Source organism: Phodopus roborovskii, unplaced genomic scaffold (assembly GCF_943737965.1).
Source record: "Phodopus roborovskii unplaced genomic scaffold, PHOROB, whole genome shotgun sequence".
NCBI classification, from domain to species: domain Eukaryota; kingdom Metazoa; phylum Chordata; class Mammalia; order Rodentia; family Cricetidae; genus Phodopus; species Phodopus roborovskii.
Window position 1 is genome coordinate 1,773,091 of NW_026126646.1, and position 22,729 is coordinate 1,795,819.

Sequence of the window (22,729 nt, forward strand, 5' to 3'; positions counted from 1 at the left end):
GCTGGGGGGCCAAGAAGCCGATCTTTTTGGTCTCTGTGTGCCCCAGACTGCAAACTTGACCTTTCTTTTCGTTCTTATACCCCTAGCTCACCTCCCATCCCCCCAAGTAAGCGATACCACCAACCACCCGTAATTTACATGCATTTTTGGGGGGGAGGGTCTTTTTTAAACTCTGAAATATATGGAAAGCTCTGGCCCTGCCATGCCATAGTTGGAGACGCTTGTGTTGGAGTTGTGTGGGAAGAAAACAGAGAAGTTTTGCTAACAGCGAAGTTTTGCTGAAAGGCGATGCCCCCACTGTCCATTGTCACCTGAGTGGACCCACATTCCTGGGTTGGAATGAACAGCTGCAGGGTGGAGGAGAGGGAGGAAGATGTCCGCTGATTGGACTTGAGCCACAGAAAATAAATCAAAGAGCATGCCTAACAAGGACGAAAATCTGCGGGCCTGGTGGGACTTTGCTCTGGGTTTTGGCCACTTGGCCTGGTCAGCTCGGTGGCAGCTGAACACGTGCTGAGTGCAGGAGCCGGCCGTGGCCAGGCTGTGGGCAGACTGCTGGACTCAGACCAGCCTCCGGTGACTTACCCTGCCGGTCAAAGGAACAACACAGGTATTCACTGCTTTCCCTGTGCTGAAAAGCGCATCTCTCGGGGTCACCCAGAGCTCCTTAAAAAGACAAAATAAACAATTTCTCCTCGAAAAGTGTTACTTGGGTGCCAGGGGTTAGCTCAGCATTGGAGCCTGTGAACTCAGCTCAGTCTCCAGCACCAATAATAGTAAAGTAATAGTAAAGCTGATAAAATGATAGTTTTGGCATGGTTACTTGGGCAATAACTGACTCTCCACTGGGGACACTTGGCTGTAGAGCACTCCGCTAAGTCTCTACGGCCCCATCTGTTGCCCCATTATCTAATGTGCAAGTGACAGCTGCTCGTGTTCATGCGTTCCAGACAGAAATAACCTTTCTAGTCACTCTTCAAGAACTCTTCAAGTGGAGACTGGAGCAGTGGGGACACTGGGGGCTGTTTCCCCTGGGTACCGGTGCTGAGCCTGCAATTTCAGAGGACACACTGGTTTGGCCAAACTCTAGATGTTTAAGTCAAAAAGCAGAAGCAAAAGGAAGGGCCAGTTTCCCGGTGCCCGAAAGGGTTATTCTGATTTAGACTGGCAATAAAAATGCAATTGGCTGGGAGGAGTTGGCATGACCAAAGTGCAACCTAAATGTCTCCCCTCTCCACAAGACACAGCTGGCACTTTGAGGAGGTGACGCCGCAGGCTGCCCGTGCAGAGCAACGATGGAGAAAGCTCAAGAGGCGAGGGAAGGGGTGAGTGTGTGAGCGACAGCAGCCACAGCTGTGGACCTGCTCAGCTGTGCTAGGGACTGTCGGAGCCCTGGTGCTGCAGGGCCAGCCTTCAGCGGCATGGGCTGCCTGGAAGAGGGCAGCCAACAGCTGGGCTTTTAAGTTGTGGGTGTGACGTTTATAAACGGTGCCTGCTAGGAATCATGCCACCGGAACAGCTGTACCTGTAACTGGGCTGGAGGGTGGTTCATCTTGCACAGTGCTTGCCTAGGATGCATGAAGTCCCGGGTTCAAGCCAGGTATGGCGTGGAGGTAGGGGAGGTAGAGGGGAAAGGAGTTTATATTTAATTGCAGTAATTTAGCTACTGAGACAGTTTGTGCAACCGAGGCTGGCCTCGAACTCCTGATCTTCCTGCTCTTACCTCCCAGATGCTAGGACTGTAGGGGTATGCCATCTCACCTTTTCGTGTCTTCTCGTCCACTAAATGGACTGACAGCCACGCCCTCTCCTGGGTGCCAGAACAGTTAGACAATGCAGTTAGTGAAGTATCTAGCCAGGAGGGAGCGTGCCTGTCGGGATTACTGCTTAAACCTATGAAGCAGATCACCTCTCCATTGACACTGGGCACAGGATATGTCTGGGGCTGTCTAGAGTGATGGGGAATATCCCACCCTCTACCCACTTTATTTCTGGTGTGATAAACAAATGTCCTTCAGAGGGCAGAATCGACCCCTCCCTCCTTGGACCCAGAAGCACTGTTTCAGCGTTTACCCAGGGACTCCACTGGCCTTATCTTGTCTCATTCTGGCTTTGCTTTGTGTCTGTTGATTTTTCAGTGCTGGGGACTTAACCCAGAGCCTCATGCATGCTAGGCAAGCACTCTGCACTGAGCTCCACCCCCAGTCACTCTCCCCTTTCAGTTTAAACTAGGGGCTCTCTAACTTGTCCAAACTGGCCTTGAACTTGTGGTCCACCTCCCTCAGCCTCCCTGGTGGCTGAGATTACAGGCCTGTGCCACCATGCAGCCATCTGGGATTGTCATCACTGAGAAAGTGTTGGACAGGTCAAGTGCCATCCCCTGTATTTGACAGGAAGGAACCTGAGGCTAATAACTTGAATGTTCAAGGTCACAAGAGATGCTGTGCTTACTGCTCAAGGAGCACGGAAAAGAATGGGGATGATCCCACACAGTAGGCTCTGCAGAGGAGCAGCCAGTGGAGGGGGACAACTCAGACAGCCACTAGCATGGGACATGTCCAGGCATGGAGCCAGACATGGAGTCTGGGGGATTAGGAAGAGCCGGAGATGCAGAGGTTGTGTGATTTTTCTAGGAAGATGCCAGACAACAGTTGGGTCCAACAGTCCCTTGGTAGCTGTGCGGCTCAGGCCTCCAAACACTTAAGAAATGTTGAATACAATTGCCTTTTTTTTTTTCCCTACAAAATAGTGCTTTCGACGATGAAGACATGTTTTGTGAAATGCCCTGGGTGGAGTTTCTTGCCCTGGGTCCCTAGGTTCTCACTGTTGTTGTTTTGTGTTAACTGACTAATGAGCCCACCCGTGTGTGACACTTACTATAGATCAGCTGGGGTTGGGGGCCCTCCTCCCCTGCATCCTTGAATCACACCCAACAGGGTCAGCCCCAATGGTGGGCATTTCCCTGAAGCCTCAAGATGTTTCCCCAGTAATTTGGGGATAGTGGAGTGCTAGAGAAGGAACCTAGGACCTTGTCCGTGCTCAGCAAGGGCCCTGCCACTGAGTTATGTCCTAGTCCCATTTTCCCCCTCCCTTTCCTTGAAAGGAGGGAAAGGAAAAAGAAAGAAAGCTGAGGCGAGACTGCAACTCACGAGATAGAGGATTCAATTATGTATAGATGCAATTAATCACTCCCCAAAAATGAAGGGAGCCCTATTGCTTTGCTGCCTGGGTGGTCATGCTAAGTGGCAGAGTCAGGTACAGAAAGATACAAGCGATGTTATCACACTCGGTTCCAACCAACCGGAAGAGTGGTTGCCAGGGACCTGGGGAAGAGGGGATAGGCAATGCTGCTCAGGAGTTACAAAGTTTCTATTGGTGGGATGAGGAAGTGAGCAAGCCCTGGAGCTACAGTACGTCAGGGTCTGCGAGCAAGCCCTGGAGCTACACGTCAGGGTCTGCGATTGCCGTTCCTGATGCAGTGATGCGCGCAGCACACCAGCCGCATTGGGTACTTGGGATTCACTGAGCACATCTTACATGTCTACACACACACACACACACACACACACACACACACACACACACACAGGTGGTGTCGGGTATATCGATGAGCTAAACTGTACTAATCTTTTCACAGTGTGTGTAAACACCACGTTACACACCATAAAGAAAGGCCAGACCTGCCCTATGTTTGGAAGGCTGGGCCACAGGGACCACAAATTCAGTGGAACCCTGGGCTCCAGAGAGAGAGTTCAAGGTTAGCCTGGGCAACTTAATGAAACCCTCCACCCATCTCAAAATAAAAGGTAAAGGGGGTTACTTTGTAAATCTTCCCCCACTTCTATTTTTGACCAAGAATAAAAACCTCTTGGATTGCTAGTTGTTGCTCAGTCTTGTTGGCCCTGTGGTTCCAGGAGGGAAAAAGAGGAGGGATCCAGCGTGGGAGCAAAACCTGTTCAGTTTAGGTATCATAAGTGGGATGTGGCTTACACTCCTCATCTGAGAATTAAAAAGCTACCAGCCTTAAGAGTGCTGGCTACCCTTCCGGAAGACACAAGTTCAAGTCCCCAACACCCACACTGGGCATCTCACAACTGTCTGTCAGTCCAGTTCCAGTGGACCACGCCTCTGCCTCTTTGAGCAGCTATATTTGTGTGCGCATGCCCACATACAGACCCACACACATACACATAATTAAAACAAATCTAACCTTTTTTGAGACAGGGTCTCTCTCTGTAGCCTTGGCTGTCCTGAAACTCACTCTATAGACCAGGCTGACCTCAAACTCATGGATATCTGCCTGCCTCTGCCTCCCGAGTTCTGGGACCAAAGGTGTGTACTACCACTGCCCAGCTATAAATCTAGCTTTTAAAAGCTGCAGATCAGCAATGCTCATGGGGTTGACTTGGTGACTTTTCTTTTGGTTTGTGGCATCCATTGTTAGGCCCTTATCTAAAAAGGCAGAGACTGTTGGGGACCTACTTCTGTGGAAGTGGGTGATAGCCTTGCCTGAGGGTCACCAGCCCATGTGGCTCACTTCTTAGAGGTTGAGGAGAAATCTCTGGAGCTGGAGACGGAGATATAAAAGCCTGGAGCTCTTGTAAGAACTTTTCCATCATCAATACCCTGTTCTTGCCAAGCGGTGGTAGCGCACTCCTTTATCCCAGGACTTGGGATTCAGAGGCAGGCAGATCTCTGTGAGTTCAAGGCCAGCCTGGTCTACATAGTGAGTTCCAGGACAGCCAAGACTGTTGGAGACTCTGTCCTAGAGGGTGGAGGGGAAAAAAGAAAGAATGAGAGAGAGAGAAAGAATAAGAGAGAGGGAGAGGGAAAAAGAGAGAGCCAGCCAGGCATGTAGCTCACACCTACAATGCCAGAACTCAGTGAGGCTAAGACAAGGTGACCAAAAATTCAAGGTCATCCTGGGCAACTTAACAAGACCTGTCTCAAAACACAATAAAACAAACCCCCCTAAGTGGTGGTGGGAAGCTTGATTATCATGTACAAGACCATACAATGTTCTGTCTACCCATCCATCCACCAACCCATCCATCCACCTATCCACCATCCATCCACCTATCCATCCATCTATCCACCCATCCACCCACCTATCCATCCATCCACCCATCCATCCACCCATCCATCCACCCATCCACTCATCCATCCATCCATCCACCCACCTATCCATCCATCCATCCACCCACCCATCCATCCACCTATCCATCCATCCACCCATCCATCCACCCATCCACTCATCCATCCATCCATCCACCCACCTATCCATCCATCCATCCACCCACCCATCCATCCACCTATCCATCCATCCACCCATCCATCCATCCACCCATCCATCCATCCATCCACCTATCCATCCATCCACCCACCCATCCATCCACCTATCCATCCATCCATCTATCCATCCATCCACCCATCCATCCATCCACTCATCCATCCATCCACCCACCTATCCATCCATCCATCCACCCACCCATCCATCCACCCATCCATCCATCCACCCATCCATCCACCCAGCCAGCCAGCCAGCAGCCCATTAGGCCAGGCATCTGTCTAAGTGCTGATTATACAGTGGTGAGCAAAGCTGATAAAAGACCCTCCCTGCAGCTGTTGATTTTGTCTGTAAAGAGGGGAAGGACCAAGCTGTCCAGATGGCTCAGAAGGTAAAAGCCCTTGGCAGGCAAGCCTGCTGGCCTGAGTGTGATGCCTGGAACCCATGTGAGAGTGGGAAAGAAGAACCAACTCCTCAACAGCTGTCCACATGCAGCCCTGGGGCACATGTGCACACACAGAACCAACCCCACACAGGCACCCCTGGTGCACACACACACATGCACAGACCTACATACAGGTAGGTGCTCCTGGTGCGTGCACACACACACACACACACACACACACTGACCTACACACAGGTGCCCCTGGTGCACACACACACACACACACACACAGACTCACACACTGGTGCCCCTGACATGTGAGGCACCCTTGGGAAAGTACCACAGAGGGCCAGCTGCAGCTGTATCCAGCCAGTTGTAGTGAGCTGGCTGCACAGGCATTCGCTGGAAGTCCTGGCTACTCAGAAGGCTGAGGCAGGAGGATTGGGCTGAGGAGCTGGCAAATCTGGATAACACAGGGGGTTGGAGGAATGCCTGGTGAGAGCCTGTTCTAGCCTCAGCGCGTCAGTCTTTGGATAGGGAGTTCCTGGAAGACCAAGGATGCCATGAGAATGGCCTGTGCATGCTGACAGTACATCAGGGGCCCCCCCTTGGCCCCTCCCTTGGCCCCCTTGGCCCCCCCTTGGCCCCTCCCTTGGCTCCCTTGGCCCCTCCCTTGGCCCCTCCCCTTGGCTCCTCCCTTGGCTCCCTTGGCCCTCCCCTTGGCCCCTCCCTTGGCTCCCTTGGCCCTCCCCTTGGCCCCTCCCTTTGGCCCTCCCTTGGCCCCTCCCTTGGCTCCCCTTTGGCCCCTCCCTTTGGCCCCTCCCTTGGCCCCTCCCTTGCCCCCCCACACCCACCCTGACACCCCCCTAACCCTCTCACAGAAGCTGACCCTGGTGCTTGCCCTGGCAACGCTGATAGCTGCCTTCGGTTCCTCCTTCCAGTATGGGTACAACGTGGCTGTTGTCAACTCACCCTCAGAGGTAGGTAGGTCACTGTGGTGAGTGAGCGCCAGCTGCTGACATAGAGAGGGGCTTAGAGGTGCCCGTGGTCCCCCGGAGAGCAAACGCAGCCCACCCCTTAAGGGAAAGGAGAGGAAAGTCCCTTTGGGACCCAGGCCAGGTGAATGACCAAGTCCTCAGATCGTGCGTTCTCACGATCATACCTTCTGTGGCCTGGCAGTGTGTGGAGCCATCTGGGGGGGGGGGGCAGCGGCCACACCATCTGGAAGGCTGTAGCCACGTCGGGGTGTGAGAAACACCTCAGGCCTGCCAGAGTTCTTCCCATGGGTTCCGACCCACACACTACCCAGGCGGCTCTGTCCCTATCTCCAGTAGGGCTGTCCCCATCCAGTAGCTAAATGCCCCTGTTGATTCTTTCTGTGATATGAGCTCGGCTCGTTGTGTTGGTCTGTGCCTCCTCCCACAGTTCATGCAGCAGTTTTACAATGACACCTACTATGAAAGAACCCAGGAAACCATGGATTCCGTGTCCTTGACACTGCTGTGGTCCGTGACAGTGTCCATGTTCCCCTTCGGAGGCTTTATAGGTTCTCTCCTGGTCGGCCCCTTGGTGAATAAAATGGGCAGGTAAGAGATGAGGAGTTGGCTTGGAGTGCGTGTACATACATGCGTGTGCACGTGTGTGTGCGTGCGTGAGTGTTTGTGTGTGTGTGTGCGTGGTGTATGTAATTACTAGTGTTGGTATGTGCATGTAAGCTTGCTACTGCGAGTTCAAGCATGTATGTGTGCTTGTGGAAGCTAGTGGTAAATGTTGAGTGTTTTTCCTCTACTGCTTTTCACCTTAAAAAAAAGAAAACCCTTTGATTTATTGTTTTTATTTCCTGTGTGTGAGTGTGCTGCCTGCATATATGCATGAACACTGCCCATGTGTCTGGTGCCTGATGAAGCCAGAAGAGGGCGCTGGATCCCCTGGAACTGGAGTTAAGGACTGCCATGAAGTGCTGGGAATAGAACCCAGGTCCTCTGCAAGAATAGCAAGAATTCTTTATATATATATATGTATATATATATATATACATATATATATTATTTATTTATTTTTTGATCGTGGGCCTATCCTTTATCGGCTGAGTCACCTCTCCAGCCCTTCCTCATTTTTTTTTTTTTAAAGATAGGGTCTCACTATGTAGCCCTGGTTGACCTAAATTCACAGACACCCACCTACTTCTATTTCCCAAGTACTGAAATTAAAGACATTCTCCCACAATGGGCCCCACCTTCATTTTTTAAGACAGCAGCTCACCGTCCATCAGAGCCCTGCCAGTCTTGGCGCCTCCCCTTCCCGCTGCCCCGCCCCGCCCCGCCCCGCCCCCAGCCCTTCTACCTCTATTGCTGGGGCTGTAGTCACTCACCGCTTTGCCTCGTGTTCTGGGGATCAGAGTGCTGGGCCCCAAGGTCGCACAGTGGGCATTTTACTGCGGGGGGCCATCTCCCCAGCCTTTGCTTTTGTTTTTGAAACAGGGTCTCCTGTTGCCCAGGCTGGTCTCACACTCACTATGTCGGCAAGGGTGATCTTGACCCCTGATTTTCCTGCTTCTTCCTCGCAGTGAATGGCACTGCAGTCATGTGCCAGCATGCCCATTATGGTGGGTAGATTTTTATAACCCCAAACTTACAGATATCCACCATCAGTTTTTAAACATGAGCCTAAAGCTGAAGCCCTTACCCTGACATGAACACAATAACCAGGGTGGCAAATTTTACTTCCTATTGGGGTCGTTCAAGGAAACTGGACTAGGAGTAATGTTTGGGAAGCTATACAAGGGCCCTAGGTGAGATTGTTTCTAAGCACCCTTAACCCCAGCACTCAGGAGGCAAGCAGGCAGATCTCTGTGAGTTCGAGGCCAGCCTGGTCTACAAAAAGAGTTCCAGGACAGCCAGGGCTGTTACACAGAGAAACCATGTCTCAAACAAAACAGAACGAAACAACAAAAAAAAATTTATCAAGTATGTATGCACATACACACATGCACACACACATGCACACACACATACATGTTTTAGTTGGCCTTTTTCTGCTTGTCTTATTGGTTCTGAGGTTGTGGTGGTGGAAACCAAGGCCTCGTGCAGGCCAAACAAGCATTCCATTGCTGACCACATCTTCAGCACAGAGCTGGATGTGTCCATGTACCTTAAAGCTATGTTGAAAGCTCTGTGGACAGGAGGCCCTATCTAACTTTGTTTGTTTTTGGTTTTGTTTTTACTGTTTTGTCTTTTTTTCCCCAAACAGTATTTTTGTCACATTTTTCTATGCATGCAAGTGTTTTGTCTGCCTGTACTTAAGTGTCCCATGTGTGTGACTGTTGCCTACAGAGATCAGAAGAGGACATTGGATCCCGTGGAACTGGAGTTAGAGGCAGCTGTGAGCCACCACATAGGTTCCAAGAATCGAACCTGTGTCTCACAGAAGAGCTAGTGCTCCTAACCACTGAGGTCTCTCCAGCTTCCTTTGGCTTTGTTTTTTGAAGGCAAATTTTAGATGGCAATCTCCTGCCCCAGCCTCCTAAAATGGGGGATTATGGAGTTTAGGACATGAACCACTATGGCCTGCTCTGTTTGTGTCTTTCCAATAGCCTGGAGTTTGTTAAATCTTTGCATCAGTTTATATTTTAGCCTTTTTTTTTTTTTTTTTTTTTTTTTTTTTTTTGAGACAGGATTTCTCTGAGGCACTCAATGATATTTTGATATTTTGGCATTTCTTAGGGCTACTGTGTAATCTCTCTTTTTGTCCATATTGCCTTTTGTTTTAATTCTTATGTTTTACAACCCTTTTTTATCTTTATTTTAAGCATCGATTCTCTCTCTCATGCATTATACTTTGGTGTTGTATCTAGAAGCCACCTAGATTTTATACTTCCAGAATTTGTTAGTTTTATATTTTTTGTCTCTTATTGAATTACTGTTTGTGAAGGATATAAAATCCGTGTCTAGATTCATTTTTATTTGTTTGTCTGGGTTTTTAGATTTTTATTCTTCATTTTATTTTGTGTGTCTGGGTGTTTGCCTGCAGACCAGAAGAGGGTAACAGCCCCTCTGGAACTGGGTTGCAGGTGGTTGCGAGCTGCCATATGTCAGTGCTGGGAACTGAACTCAGGTCCACTCCAAGAGCAAAGTGTCTTAACCATGGGGCCATCTCTCCACCCCACATTGAGACTAAGTGTGCCACCGGTTTGGCTTGAACCGCTGGGCTCATCATCCACACACCCCAGGGTTCTGAGCACTACAGCCACAGCCCACGGACACCACAGCAGACCAGTTGATTTCCGTGTGCCTTGGGATGACTCCGTTTCCCTCTATTGCTGTCACCAGTGCCCTCTGCCCTTTGCCCCTGCAGCAGGAGATACAATCTGTCCGCTTCAGGGTCCCACAGAAGCACGCTACTATAACTAGGGGACTCTGCTCCGACCACACGTCCCGTTAAGGAGTGCTTTGTCCGCTACATGAATTAGTGAATGATGAAGTGAATGAATGAATCCTCAAGCTAACCTGACTTTCCCACATCTACAGAAAAGGGGCCTTGCTATTCAACAACATATTCTCCATCGTGCCAGCCATCTTGATGGGGTGCAGCAAAATTGCCAAGTTATATGAGCTGATAATTGCTTCCAGACTTATAGTTGGAATATGTGCAGGTAAGGAACTGTGCCCATTCGGCACGAGGAGGCGGGAACTGGCTCCCAGGGATCTGATGCGGTTTGGGACCTCGGGAGTGTGGAGATAGAAGCAGACCCTATGCGGGGACTTGAGTCTGTGCCCCATCCTCACGGGTGGCTTGTAGCGATATATTCACCACCACGCCTGTAACAGTGACCATGCCTCTTGGGCCTGGTTGCAGGGGCAGAAATGAAGGGTCAAAGGGAAAGGTTAGGGAGGCCTTTGGGTGGCAGGGTCTGCATCCTTGCGGCGCCGCGACGGCCGCTTGTTTTCTGTGTAAGTTCTCTGCCCCAAGTGAACACCACCTCACTTAAACTGGGTCTGGAGAGTCCTGATTTCCACGCCTTCGGTGGGCAGTGGGCAGACCTCCACAGCACTGCTTCCTGCAGGGGAAACTGTCTTTGGCTTTGTTTATTCCAAGACTGGGATTGAACCCAGGACACTGTGAAAGCTAGATAAGTGCTCTAGCTCTGAGCCACAATTCCCAGCCCAAGAAAACTGTTTTTCTGTTTGTTTTGTTTTGTTTTGTAGGAATACACTATAAATCTTGAGCTTAGAAGGGTCCTTCCAGTCTAATCCTGTCTTCCAGCATCTCAGCATTGGCTAAGATAGTGGTCTGCCGGAGGGCAGTGTTGGTCAGAGAGTAGTGTCAGTAGGAGATAGTGTCGTCTACTTGGAGAGCAGCACCTTTGTTTGATAGCGTGCTTTGTCCTATGTCACGAGAACAGGAAGGTCTCATGAAATTTCGTTTCAGTCATTGTTCATCCCTGCATTTGTGGGAGAGCCAAGCTGAACAATAGATTTCTGTGCTCGTTAGCTGTGGTTTGTGGTCTTTAAAAAGGTGTGGCACTTGAGCTGGGTGGTGGTGATGCACAACTTTAATCCCAGCACTCGGGAGGCAGAGGCAGGCAGGATCTCTGTGAGTTCCAGGTCATACTGAACAGGACAGCAGGGCTACACAGAGAAAACGTGTTGGGATGGGGGTGAAACTGGCATGTAACCCCCTCTGCCTTCTCAACCCAGGCTGCTTGGGATATGTGCTTTAGTTTTAGAAAGTTCTCCCCTAATAGCTTAGAAATGGAGACACTTTTAAAGCCACACTTGTGGCTTCCCCAACAGTCAGCCTTTCCCAGTGTCCAGCCAGGAGTGGCTTTGCCAGTTCTCAGGGACCTTCAGAAGCAGGGTGGACACCTGGATCCACTTGGATCACAGAATGAGTTCTCCATTAGCTTGGGCATACCTTGTCTCAAAACAAAACAAAAAATAAAAGAGGGCTGAAATGTAGCTCCGTGGTAGAACACTCTCCTGACAAGATCATGCCCTGGGTTCATTCACAACCCTCACACAAATAAATTCTCACCTATAGAGATGGGGGCTCCTAACTATACTGACATTCAACACGCTGAGGCAGGAGGATTACCAGTGTGAGGCCTGGACTGTGTAAACGTGGCAAGATCTTGGTTGTTTTTTTTTTTTTTTTTTTTTTTTTCATTTGTTCGTATCTGCTTTTGATACAAGGTCTCCTCTGTAGCCCACATTGACCTCAAACTTTTAGCAATCCTCCTGCATCAGACTCGGAAACGGAGTGCTAGGATTATTAGGCATGCACCAGCATCCCTGACCAAGACCTTTGAGGGGGGACCCCAACCTTTATGCTTCAAAAGCATACTTTTATCAACAGCTCATCTCATATTTTTCTGTTTCCGTATTTATTTGAGGTTGCAGCACTCAGTGCCTGGCTCACGTGTGGAGATGTGAGGATGATTCACGGGAGTCCGTTTCTCCTTCCTTTGTTTGTGACCAAAATCAGTCTTTGTTTCCAAACAACATCAGGCTGGGAGTCTTGACAGCAACCATCTTTTCTCACGGAGCCGTCTCACTGGCCCGTGGTTTTTAGTCTCAGGGCTTATCATGCTTAACATAACTGGGGCTCTTGGGATGGGTCAGAGGTTAAAGAGCACTGGCTGCTCTTGCAGAGGACCTGGGTTCAGTTCCCAGCACCCACACTGGGTGGCTCACAACTAACTATAACTTCAGTTCCAGGGGATCCAAGGTCCTTCCCTGGCCTCCCTGGGCACAGTATGCATGTGGTATAGACACACACACACACACACACACACACACACAGAGTTTTTATGAAATATAATCAGCTGGAAAAACAACTGCCAGGTGTGCTCATCTACCCAAGATTCTGCCTCAAAAAGAATTGTAGTTTATGTTTTAAGTCAAGTTCTGTAAGAAGAATGACTTATTCCACATCCCTGCACACCACTTTAATGTCTGTCTTAGCAGTAGACAGTTGCATTTTCTTTTTTTCATGAGACAAATGATAAATTATATTTATACAGTAAATGAGTACAGTCAGCCAAAGTACAAAGCTGACCACCATCCCTGAGACTGAGAAACACCGGGGTGAATTCTTCCAGCGTGTTCAGGAAGGGCACGGTGGCACATGCAGTACACATAGCAGTGGCCAGCGGCCTCATGCCCAGCACAGCAGATGACAGGGATAAGTGCTGGATGGCCCATGGCAGGAAGGCGCCCAATGGCTACAGTTGGGACCTCAGTCAGAAGGCCTCGTGTGATCTGCTGTATAATCGCAGGCCCGGCTGGACTTTCAAATCTGCCCGAGTTCAGTGAGTTGTAATAGCAGATGGCAAGTGGCTTCCAGAAAACTCCACTGTGCTCCAGAGAGTTCAAGAAGGAAAAGGGAAAAGAATGCCTGGAGACAGTAAGGGAAGTAAGGGAAGTAGCTTCAACCTCAGAGACGCCCTGGGGAGGTCCTCGGCTCGCACTTGGACTCAGCGGTGTGGCACCATCCCAGGTTGACTCAGCTTCTCACTCACACCTGAACAGTATGGTGTGACCAGGCTTCCTGCTGCTTGGGTCACCGACACCAACCACATAGTTCACCCCGAGAACCAAGTAAACAGCCCCGCTGTGAGCGAGGAGCAAAGGTAGCTGAGCCTTGCCTACCGGAGGTTCACGGTTCACCGGTTTGTTGTTGATCACCTCCTTGGCAAGAAGACTGCAGGCTTTCACTGGCCAGAAGGAATGCAGACATTACAAACTCCCAGATCCAACTCTTGGGTCCACCCAGTAGAGCTAGCCAGTGGTTGTCCCTGTGATTTTAGTCCTGGAGGCCGGAGGCAGAAGGAGCTCTAGTTTGAGGCTAGCATGAGCTACATAGCAACCCCCCCCAAAATATGCAAATCAGAGATTGCTTCCCACCTTGTTAGTGTCTTAATGAAGCTACACCTATCAGGCTTTTGTGTTTGTTTTTGTGTTGTTGTTGTTATTTTTATTTTCTCACATTTATTATTGAGTGTGTATGTATGTGTATTTGAGGAGCACACACATGCCACTCCAAGCTTGTGGAGGTCAGAGGATACCTTGCGGGAGTCATTCCTCTGTTTCCACCGTGTAGGTCTCGGGAATCAAATTCAGGTTGTCAGGTTTTGCACCAAGTGCCTTTACCCAATGAACCATCTTATCGGCCCTCTTTTGGCTTTTGCAACAGGGTTTACTGCATGGCCTTGGCTGACCTAGAACTTGCTATATAGACCAGGCTGGCTTAGAACCTGCAGCTCTCTATGCTCTGGTACTGAAGTTAGAGGTAAACACCACAGTGCTGGGCTAAGTTACAGAATTACTTTTGTATTATTGATGTCACCCGAGGTCTTGTGCATACTAGACAAGGACTCCACCACTGAACTATCCTCCCAGCATCCTGTCAATTCCTTTGTTGTTGTTTAATAATTTATTTACTTTTATTTTATGTGCATGGATGTCTGTGTGAGGGTGTCCTGTCAGATCTTGGAGTCACAGACAGTTGTGATCTACCGTGTGGGAATAGAACCAGGGTCCTCTGGAAGAGCAGTCAGTGCTCTTAACCTCTGAACCATCTCTCCAGTCCCCCACCTATTCTCTCTCTTTTTAAATATTTATTTTACTATTGATGGTGGGCGGGGACCGCACATGAGTGCAGGCGCCTGCAGAGGCCAGAAGACGGCGTCAGAGCCAATGGAGCTGGAGTTACAGGTGGCTGTGAGCCGCTTGATGTGGGTGCTGGGAACAGAACTCAGGTCCTCTGCAAGGGCAGCCAGCTCTTCTAACGATCCACCTCTCCAGCTCTTTAATTTTTATTTCTCAGGGTTCTTTTATGTATTGTTTGTTTGTTTGTTTGTTTGTTTATTGTGGGAGGAAGCGGGCATGTTCCTCTCTCCTTCCACCATGTGTGGCCCACAAATTGAAGTCAGAACATGAGGCTTCGCGGCAGGCGCCTTTATCCACTGAGCCAATTCACCAGCCACCAACCTCATCTATTCCTAAAAGACTCATAGTTTGATATGATGGGAAATTTTACAAGATTAAATAGTTGGGATCTGGAGGGATGGCTCAGTTCCTACACCCACGACGGGAGGTTCACAGCTGCCTACAACATCCTTCTCCTGAGGGATCTGTCTCATCTGTGTATCTGTGTTCATGTAAACATACCCATGAACACACACACACACACACACACACACGCTACTAAAAACAACAATAAATTTTTTGGTTTAGCGCATCCTCAGCACTACATAAATCCCAGAAATGCAGATCTTCAACGATATATACTGAAATTTGTTGTGCTTTTTGTTTTTTTACATTTTAAGATTTTTCTCGGTTTGGTTTAGTTTTGTTCTCGAGACAGGGTTTCTCTGTGTAACTGCTCTGGCTGTCTTGGAACTCACTCTGCAGACCAGGCTGGCCTTGAACTCACAGAGATCCACCTGCCTCTGCCTCCCAAGTGCTGGGATTAAAGGTGAGCTTCTTTTATATTTATCTTTACTATTTCATGTGTATAAGTGTACTGCATATATGTCTTTGTAACACATTTGTGCTTGGTGCCTGAGGAGGTGGTGAGCCTCCATGTAGGTGCTGGGAATCAAACCCAGGTCCTTTGGAACAGCCATTTGAAGCTTTTCTAAATCATGATGCCCCTTTGAGTCCCAGGTTGGCCTGTATCTCACAGTAGCCTTCCTGCCTCAGCCTCCCCAGGTGCAGAGATTAGAGGCTAACAGGCATAGTTTGTGCAGTGTGTGTGGAAGGCTCTGTGTAGAGGTTTATTGTGCAATGTGCTTGCTGTCCCCAGAAAGTGAGCTGGTGAGCAGGGATGTTGTTTTGCCCTTTAGTGACAGATTTTTTTTTCTCCCTGAGGCAAAGGAGAGGAGCATGTCTAACCCTCATCCTCCCAGAGACCCCAGCCAATCAGAAGCAAGGGCACAGGGCCTAGCCAGGCTCCACCCCAGGCAACACCAGTCAAGAAGCAAATACTCCTGTTAGGAACATCTCTGACGCGATTCCTTTCCTCGAAGTTTAAGGAACGGAAAATTAGAAGATGTGTTTTCGAGGGCCACTCATTCCTTGTGTTATGACAGGCACATGTGAGATGCGCACATGTGCATACCAGAGTGTGTGCACACGGGAGTGGAGGCTACAGGTCCTGCTCAGATGGCATTCTTCAGGGGCTCTACACAGTGCGTTTTCACTGAACCTGGAGCTCACTGACTAAGCCAGCCAGGCTGGCCGGCAAGCTCCAGAGGTCTGCCTGCCTCCCCGACAAACCGTAGTTTGTCTGTAAAGACTACGGTTTGTCTACACTGGGATTACCAGTTTGTACCCCTCAGGCCTGCAGAGCAAGTACCTTACCAACTGAGTTGTCCCCATTTTAAGGGAGGGCTGGGCTAGAGAGAGTTTGGTAAGGTAGGGTGAGTCCCTGAAGATTCAGTCTGTTTCCCCCACACTCCTTCCTGCCTGTATTCTTATTTCAATTCTCCTCCAGGGATATCTTCCAATGTGGTCCCTATGTACTTGGGGGAGCTGGCCCCTAAAAACCTGCGCGGGGCTCTCGGGGTGGTACCCCAGCTCTTCATCACCGTCGGCATCCTGGTGGCCCAGCTGTTTGGCTTTCGGAGTCTCCTGGCAACTGAGGAAGGTAAGAACAGAGCCCTGGCCCTGCTCTCTAACCCCCAAGCCCTTCCTACGCCATCACTGGGATCTACCGCCTGTGAGTCCCCCATTCTGTCCAGTGAAGACTGTCCTTGGTGCCATGCCCTGTCCCTAGGCCACCAAGCACGCTGCAGGCCCTGAACAAGCACATGGTGGCACATTCCCAGCAGATGGCAAGGCGTCTCAACCGAACAGGAAGGGCCTATGTCCCTTAAGTGTGTGTGTGCGCGCACACACACACACACACACACACACACACCCCATGCTGAGGATGAGAGATGGAATCCTCGCTAGCGTCCGGGGATCTTTGGTGACCCAGTGGGAGAGTCCTTGCAGTACAGGGCCTGGGGGGAAGGGCCCAGAGGCTGCTGACTATGGCTTGCATGGGAGATGAGGACAGCAGCACTTGTTACAGACAGGACAGGGGATAGGCACAGGGTCCCAGGATAACCTGGGCCCTGGTTCTGATCAAGCAGCAGCAGGGGGGTGGTGGGAAGGTGTTGCTCCGGCCTAGAAAGTGTTGAGGCCGACACTGAACTTGACATCGGATAAGACTCACATTCTGGAAGATAGAAGCCAATTTCAAGGCCAGGAACAATGGGTTTGGGATGTTCAGAGGTTCACGCGTACCTTGAGGAAGATTACAGCTAAATGAGGGTACCCCTGGCCTGTTCCTCTTTTATGGAATCAACTATAAAAGACCAGGGGAGTTAGACATATCTATGATCCCAGAACTCAGAAGGTAGAAGAAGGAGACTCAGGCATTCAAAGTCAGCTTGAGACACAGTATAAGTTTGAAGCCAGCCTGAGCTACATTCTATTTTCTTAAAAAAAAAAAAAAAAAAAAAAAAAAAAAAAAGCCAGTAATTGGAACCCACCCCATAGGGTGCTGTAAGGAGGGCATGAGTTAATGTTGTGGCAGGCAGTGAGGTTGGTTCTTCCAATTCAAGCGAATGGTGCCTTCTGATGATCATGACGTCACTGGGCCAGAGCAGGATAAAAGGCAGAGAGCCAGAGACAGTATCCAAGCAGGGGACAGAATCGTTTGCTTGCTCTTACAGTCATTTATCCTTATATGAAAATGGGTGTTTTGCATACGTGTATGTCTGTCTGTGCACCAGGTGCATGCCCGGTGCCCTCAGAGGCCAGAAGAGATGTGAGATCCCCGGGACTGAGCTGTGTGTGGGTGTGGGTGCTGGAGACTGTAGCAGGCTTTTTTCTTGTAGGCCACCAACCAGCTCCCAAATTATGACATGGGGACTTCTTATTAGTTATGATGCTCGGCCTAGCGCAGGCTCATTTTAGGCTGGCTCTCTTAACTTAAATTCACCTGTCTCTTTACCTGCCTCTCGTCTCGGAGCTTCCTTACTGCTGTGTATCTTTCTTTCAGTGCCCTCCTGCCTGCTGGCTGGCAGCTGCCTGGCCTCTGGCCCCTGGGGCCTCCCTTACCTGTTCCCTTCTCTCTTCTCCTCTCCTTCTCCTGTTTATCCTCTCTGCCTGCTGGTCTTGCCTCCCCCTCTCCTGCCTAGCTATTGCCTTCAGCTCCTTATTAGACCAATCAGCTGCCTTAGGCAGCCAGGTTGAAACAATGCAACACGCCTTTGCACAATCAAATACACATCCCTATGTCATTAAACAAACGCAGCATAAACAAACGTAGCCCACCTTCACACAGGCCAAGTGATCTTCCTCAGCGTAAGCAAATGTAGCACACCTTTGCCCAGTTAAAATAATATTCCACAGCAAGAAATGGACCCCAGACCCTCTGCAAGAGCAGCAAATGCTCTGAGGCACTGAGCCATCCCCAGCCCCTTTGTTTACCTATTTTTATTGTGAGCACATCATGCATGATTCCCAGTAAACATAAAGAAAGGAGGAAGGAACCAGACACTTGACCGTTTCCCAGGTGAAGAGTCCCCCCCCCCCCCGCCCCGCAGAGCTGCTGTGTGCCCATCAATGACACCTCCCTTCCCAGAGGGATTGGCGCTGTGCTGACGCTTCCCTGTGTTGTTTGCTTTCTTTGCGTCCAGGCTCATCACCTTTGGAGATGGTAGGGCTGATTTCAGAACTTGACGTAAGGGACATATTGGACATTGACTTTTTGTATTCCATATTATATTGCACAGATCTTTCCGGGTCATTGCTCTTTTCATCGCAGTACTGAATAACATTCTAGCACCACAGAGCCTCTGCTGTGTCCATTCTGCGAGGAATATGACGGGCATTTGCATTGTGGTTTTGTTTCTGAGTGTATCAGTGTGGCTTTGACCACTCCAGTCTAGGTGTCCTTGTGTCCCCGGCACAAGCCTCTCTGGACATATGCCTGGGGTGGGATCTGCTCCAGCCATCTGGCCCCTGAAGGACAGTGCAGGTCTCTGTGGTAACACAGGGAGACGTCCGTATCCATTTGCATCACGTTCTTGCCCACGTTTGGCATTATCAGATGCTCTTGTCTGCCTACCTCATAGGTGTGCAGTGGTCGGTCATGCCTTAGCCACTGTGTAAATAACCACTAAATAACCACCGGAAAACGTCGAGCCTTGTCCTCACAGAGCTGTGTCCTGCCTCCGGGTGATGGTTCAGGACGCTTGGAGCAGAGGGTGGAGGAGAGGGGCACAGGTCCCTAGGCTTCTGTGACAGTAGACCCTTGCTTGCAGGCTGGCCCATCCTCCTGGGGCTGACTGGAGTCCCCGCAGCCTTGCAGCTCCTTCTCCTGCCCTTCTTCCCCGAGAGCCCCCGCTACCTGCTGATTCAGAAGAATGACGAGTCAGCTGCGGAGAAAGGTGAGGATGATGTGCTTTCTTTCCTCTTGACCCTGGTCCCCCCCCCCCCAGCTCTTCAGCTCAGGGTTCACACCCTCTGCTCCTCTCTCCCCCAGCCCTGCAGAGGCTTCGAGGTTGGGACGATGTGCACCTAGAAATGGAGGAGATCCAGAAGGAGGATGACGCTGAGAAGGCTGCGGGCTTGATCTCTGTGTGGAAGTTGTTCAAGATGCAGTCCCTGCGCTGGCAGCTCATCTCCATCATCGTCCTCATGGCCGGCCAGCAGCTGTCAGGAGTAAACGCGGTACGCGCTCGCAGCCTGTGGGCTTAGGGGCAGCAGGCAGAGGGGGACCAGGTGCTGGAAATGATCCTTCCTGCATAGAGCTCTGAGGGGTCGGGGTGCAGTGGCCCCTGGTCACCCTACATCTGAGTCCCTCTGCCAAACCTTCCAGATCTACTACTACGCGGACAAGATCTACCTGAGCGCAGGTGTAAAAAGCAATGACGTCCAGTACGTGACTGCTGGGACAGGGGCGGTCAACGTGTTCATGACCATCGTCACAGTGAGTGTCCATGAGGCTGTGGTCCCATCAGCCACCAAGGGTGGAGTGATACCTGGGTGAGTGGAGAAGGCCCCAGCCTTGGAGGGAGCTGGGGCCTGAGGTATGCAATGTGCCCCTTGGGCTCTGATGCCCCAGCCTCAAAACTCGTCTGTGAGGATATCCCTGACACCAGAGGGGAGCAGCCATAACCCCTAAAAGCGGGGGACCCCTAAACCCTACTCCAGGTGCTCCCATTGTACGCAGTGACCCCGCTCTGACCTCCTCCATCCAGGGCTGCCCAGCATGGCAGAAATGGGGGGGGGGTCTCTACACAGGGTCACTCAGTGGTCCATGACTCACTGCTTAGGTTGCGCCCGGTCAGAGGGTACAGCCAGCCAGGCCTCCACAGGGCAGAACCTCTCAGGTTTACGCCAGTGCCTGGCTTCGTCCTTGCAGGAGGCCTTAGCTTAGAGCCACGGGACACCTGGGGCCCTAGTGAATCAGCGGGACCTCTCCACCGGCCAATTAAGGACACACGTTCTGTGCATGCGTGTACGATTACCTACACACTCCTCCCTACCCCTCAAAAGTTGACTGAGGGATAGTGAGGGTGTCCCCATGATGGCAGCCCCCGGCAGGCAGGGCACACACAGGCTCTAGATCCTCCCTCCCTCCCTCCCTCCCACACCTCCAGGTGTTTGTGGTAGAGCTCTGGGGACGGCGACTTCTGCTCCTCCTGGGCTTTGCCACCTGCCTCACCTCCTGTATAGTGCTGACCATCGCACTGGCCCTGCAGGTAAGGAGAGCTTCAACAATGACCCACTTAGAGAGGCCTCGGAGGAGGAGGCTCTGGAGTGCAGCGAGTCACACCAAGAAATGGAGGCGGGTGGGGGTGGGGTGGGGGTGGGAGACCTCCTCTTCCGGTACTTTAAACCAAGTGTGAACCCACATTTGAACTCCCCACTTCTCCCCCTGTGTCTTCCGCCTGTCTTCAGTTCGTGTCCTGTGGCCTGTGTGTGACTGATACCTGTGTCCCAGACAAAGGGCTTTGGTCTGTATTTATTATATTTATTAAACAGCATATAAACGCTGTGAGATTGGAAAGGGATGAAGGATACTTTTTTTTTTTAATTTTTAATTTTGAGACAGGGTCTCTCTACATAGCTCTGGCTCTCCTGGAACTCATTATATAGACCAGGCTGGCCCTGAACTCCCACGTGCTGGGATTAAAGGTGTGCATCACCACCACTCGGCTGTTTTGCAGAAATTTTTAACAGATTTTCTAAGGGAAGACATTATTTACTGATCCCCCAACCGGCCAAGACTAGCATTCAAAGTCATACACATTTTATCCACATGCTACTTCCATGCGAAATATTTGTTGTTCAAGTTTGCTTTTAACCTGCTGGCTGCTTTCAGCAAATGTTTGCCACCACACACACACACACACACACACACACACACACACACACCAGCATGTGCACACAAGCATGGAAAGACAGGGCGTGGGAGAGAACGTAACTGAAGAGTAAAGCTGTACATTCAGTTTAGGATTAAGAGCCGAGTGTACAGGAAGTCAAGGTGTAGTCTGGGTGCTTACACCGCTGTATTAATTGAAGAATAAGCTTACACAGGCTGAGTACACACAGTGGTAGAGCAGCTTAAGTGTATAGCCATCAGCGATCTCAAGGCCTCTTAGCAACTTAGCTGCAGGGCTCAGCAGAAGTTCAGCCCCTTTTGAAGGCCGGAAGTACTTTCAGAAAAAGATCCCCACAGCGGGTACCAGCCCCGCTGGTGGCCTTCCTCAGGAACAACACCATATTGTTCCCAACCTGGTTTTTTGTTTTTTTGTTTTTTTTCCCCCCCATAATGAAGGGCCTAGACACCAAAATGAGTTTGTTTTAGCAAGTATAGTCTTTGTCAGATGTCTAGGGACCATGTGCCCCTCTCTCAGCAAATCCAGCCTCCTCTCGGCTGACTTCTAAGGTCCCATCAAGTGGTATAGCAAAGTCGCTGCTGGCCACTGCAGGCTCCTTCCAGACCCAGCAGAACCATCTCAGCTCTGCGGTCCCCAAGTGCTTTGCCACACACTAACTCTGTTTTCCCACCCTACAGGACACTGTCTCCTGGATGCCTTATGTCAGTATCATCTGTGTCATCGCCTACGTCATAGGACATGCCCTGGGGCCCAGTATGTATCCCTGGGCTGGTTTGATAGTTTCCGAGCCCACACCCTGGTCCTGCACGAGCTTTCTCTGAGAATCCCCAGGAAGGGTGGGTGTGTCCCAAGTGGCGCTGCCGTGTTAGGTTGGCAGGATGAGCTCCACAGGCAGCCTCCGTCGCCCAGAACACCCAGCATCTTTATGTCCCTGCACTTGTTTCCTCACTCAGCCGCCCCTCAAAGTCCTGTGTCCCAGAGACGCTCACTGCCAGGGCCCCTGAGTCACAACCTAACTGTCGTCCCCTCCTCTCTCCACTTGTCCCTCTTTTCTCTCCCGTCGTCCCCCTGTCCTCCCTCTCTTAGGTCCCATCCCCGCCCTGCTCATTACTGAGATCTTCCTGCAGTCCTCCAGGCCGGCCGCCTTCATGATCGGGGGCAGTGTCCACTGGCTCTCCAACTTCACCGTGGGGCTCATCTTCCCATTCATTCAAGTGAGTGGGACCCAAATCCCCAAGCCACTGAGCCAGAACCTTCTAGCGCATCCTCACTCCTACCACTGCCCTCACTGATCCCTCTTCCCACAGGTGGGCCTCGGCGCCTACAGCTTCATCATCTTTGCGGTCATATGTCTCCTCACCACCATCTACATCTTCCTGGTCACCCCAGAGACCAAGGGCCGGTCATTCATTGAAATCAACCAGATCTTCGCCAAGAAGAACAAGGTGTCAGATGTATGTCCGGAGAAGGAGGAGCTCAAAGACCTCCCGGCTGTCATCTCTTAGTAGCAGCGGACCCAGTCCATGAGCCAGGAGAGCTGGCCTGCGTGGGCCTGTCTTCTGGACTCTAGCTCTGGCTTCTTACTGTCTGGGACACTGGAAGTGAGCCTAACCTGGCAGGAAATGCCAGCCGCATCACCAGCCTCTATCCG

At 50.7% G+C, this 22,729-nt stretch overlaps 2 protein-coding genes across 2 annotated transcripts in view; both read left to right on the forward strand.

Annotated features, from left to right (window-relative positions):
* The window catches only part of Gpr157 (G protein-coupled receptor 157), a 162,933-nt gene that overhangs the window by 30,156 nt on the left and 110,048 nt on the right, over window positions 1–22,729 (forward strand). The gene's annotated exons all lie outside the window — the stretch shown is intronic.
* Window positions 1,007–22,717, forward strand: Slc2a5 (solute carrier family 2 member 5). Its single transcript, XM_051173793.1, has 12 exons — window positions 1,007–1,325; window positions 6,554–6,652; window positions 7,098–7,258; window positions 10,199–10,323; window positions 16,170–16,322; window positions 18,994–19,119; window positions 19,215–19,402; window positions 19,551–19,661; window positions 20,335–20,436; window positions 21,756–21,831; window positions 22,165–22,292; window positions 22,386–22,717. Exons 1-12 carry the CDS (start codon window positions 1,296–1,298, stop codon window positions 22,581–22,583), a joined length of 1,497 nt encoding a protein of 498 aa, XP_051029750.1. The 5' UTR covers window positions 1,007–1,295; the 3' UTR covers window positions 22,584–22,717.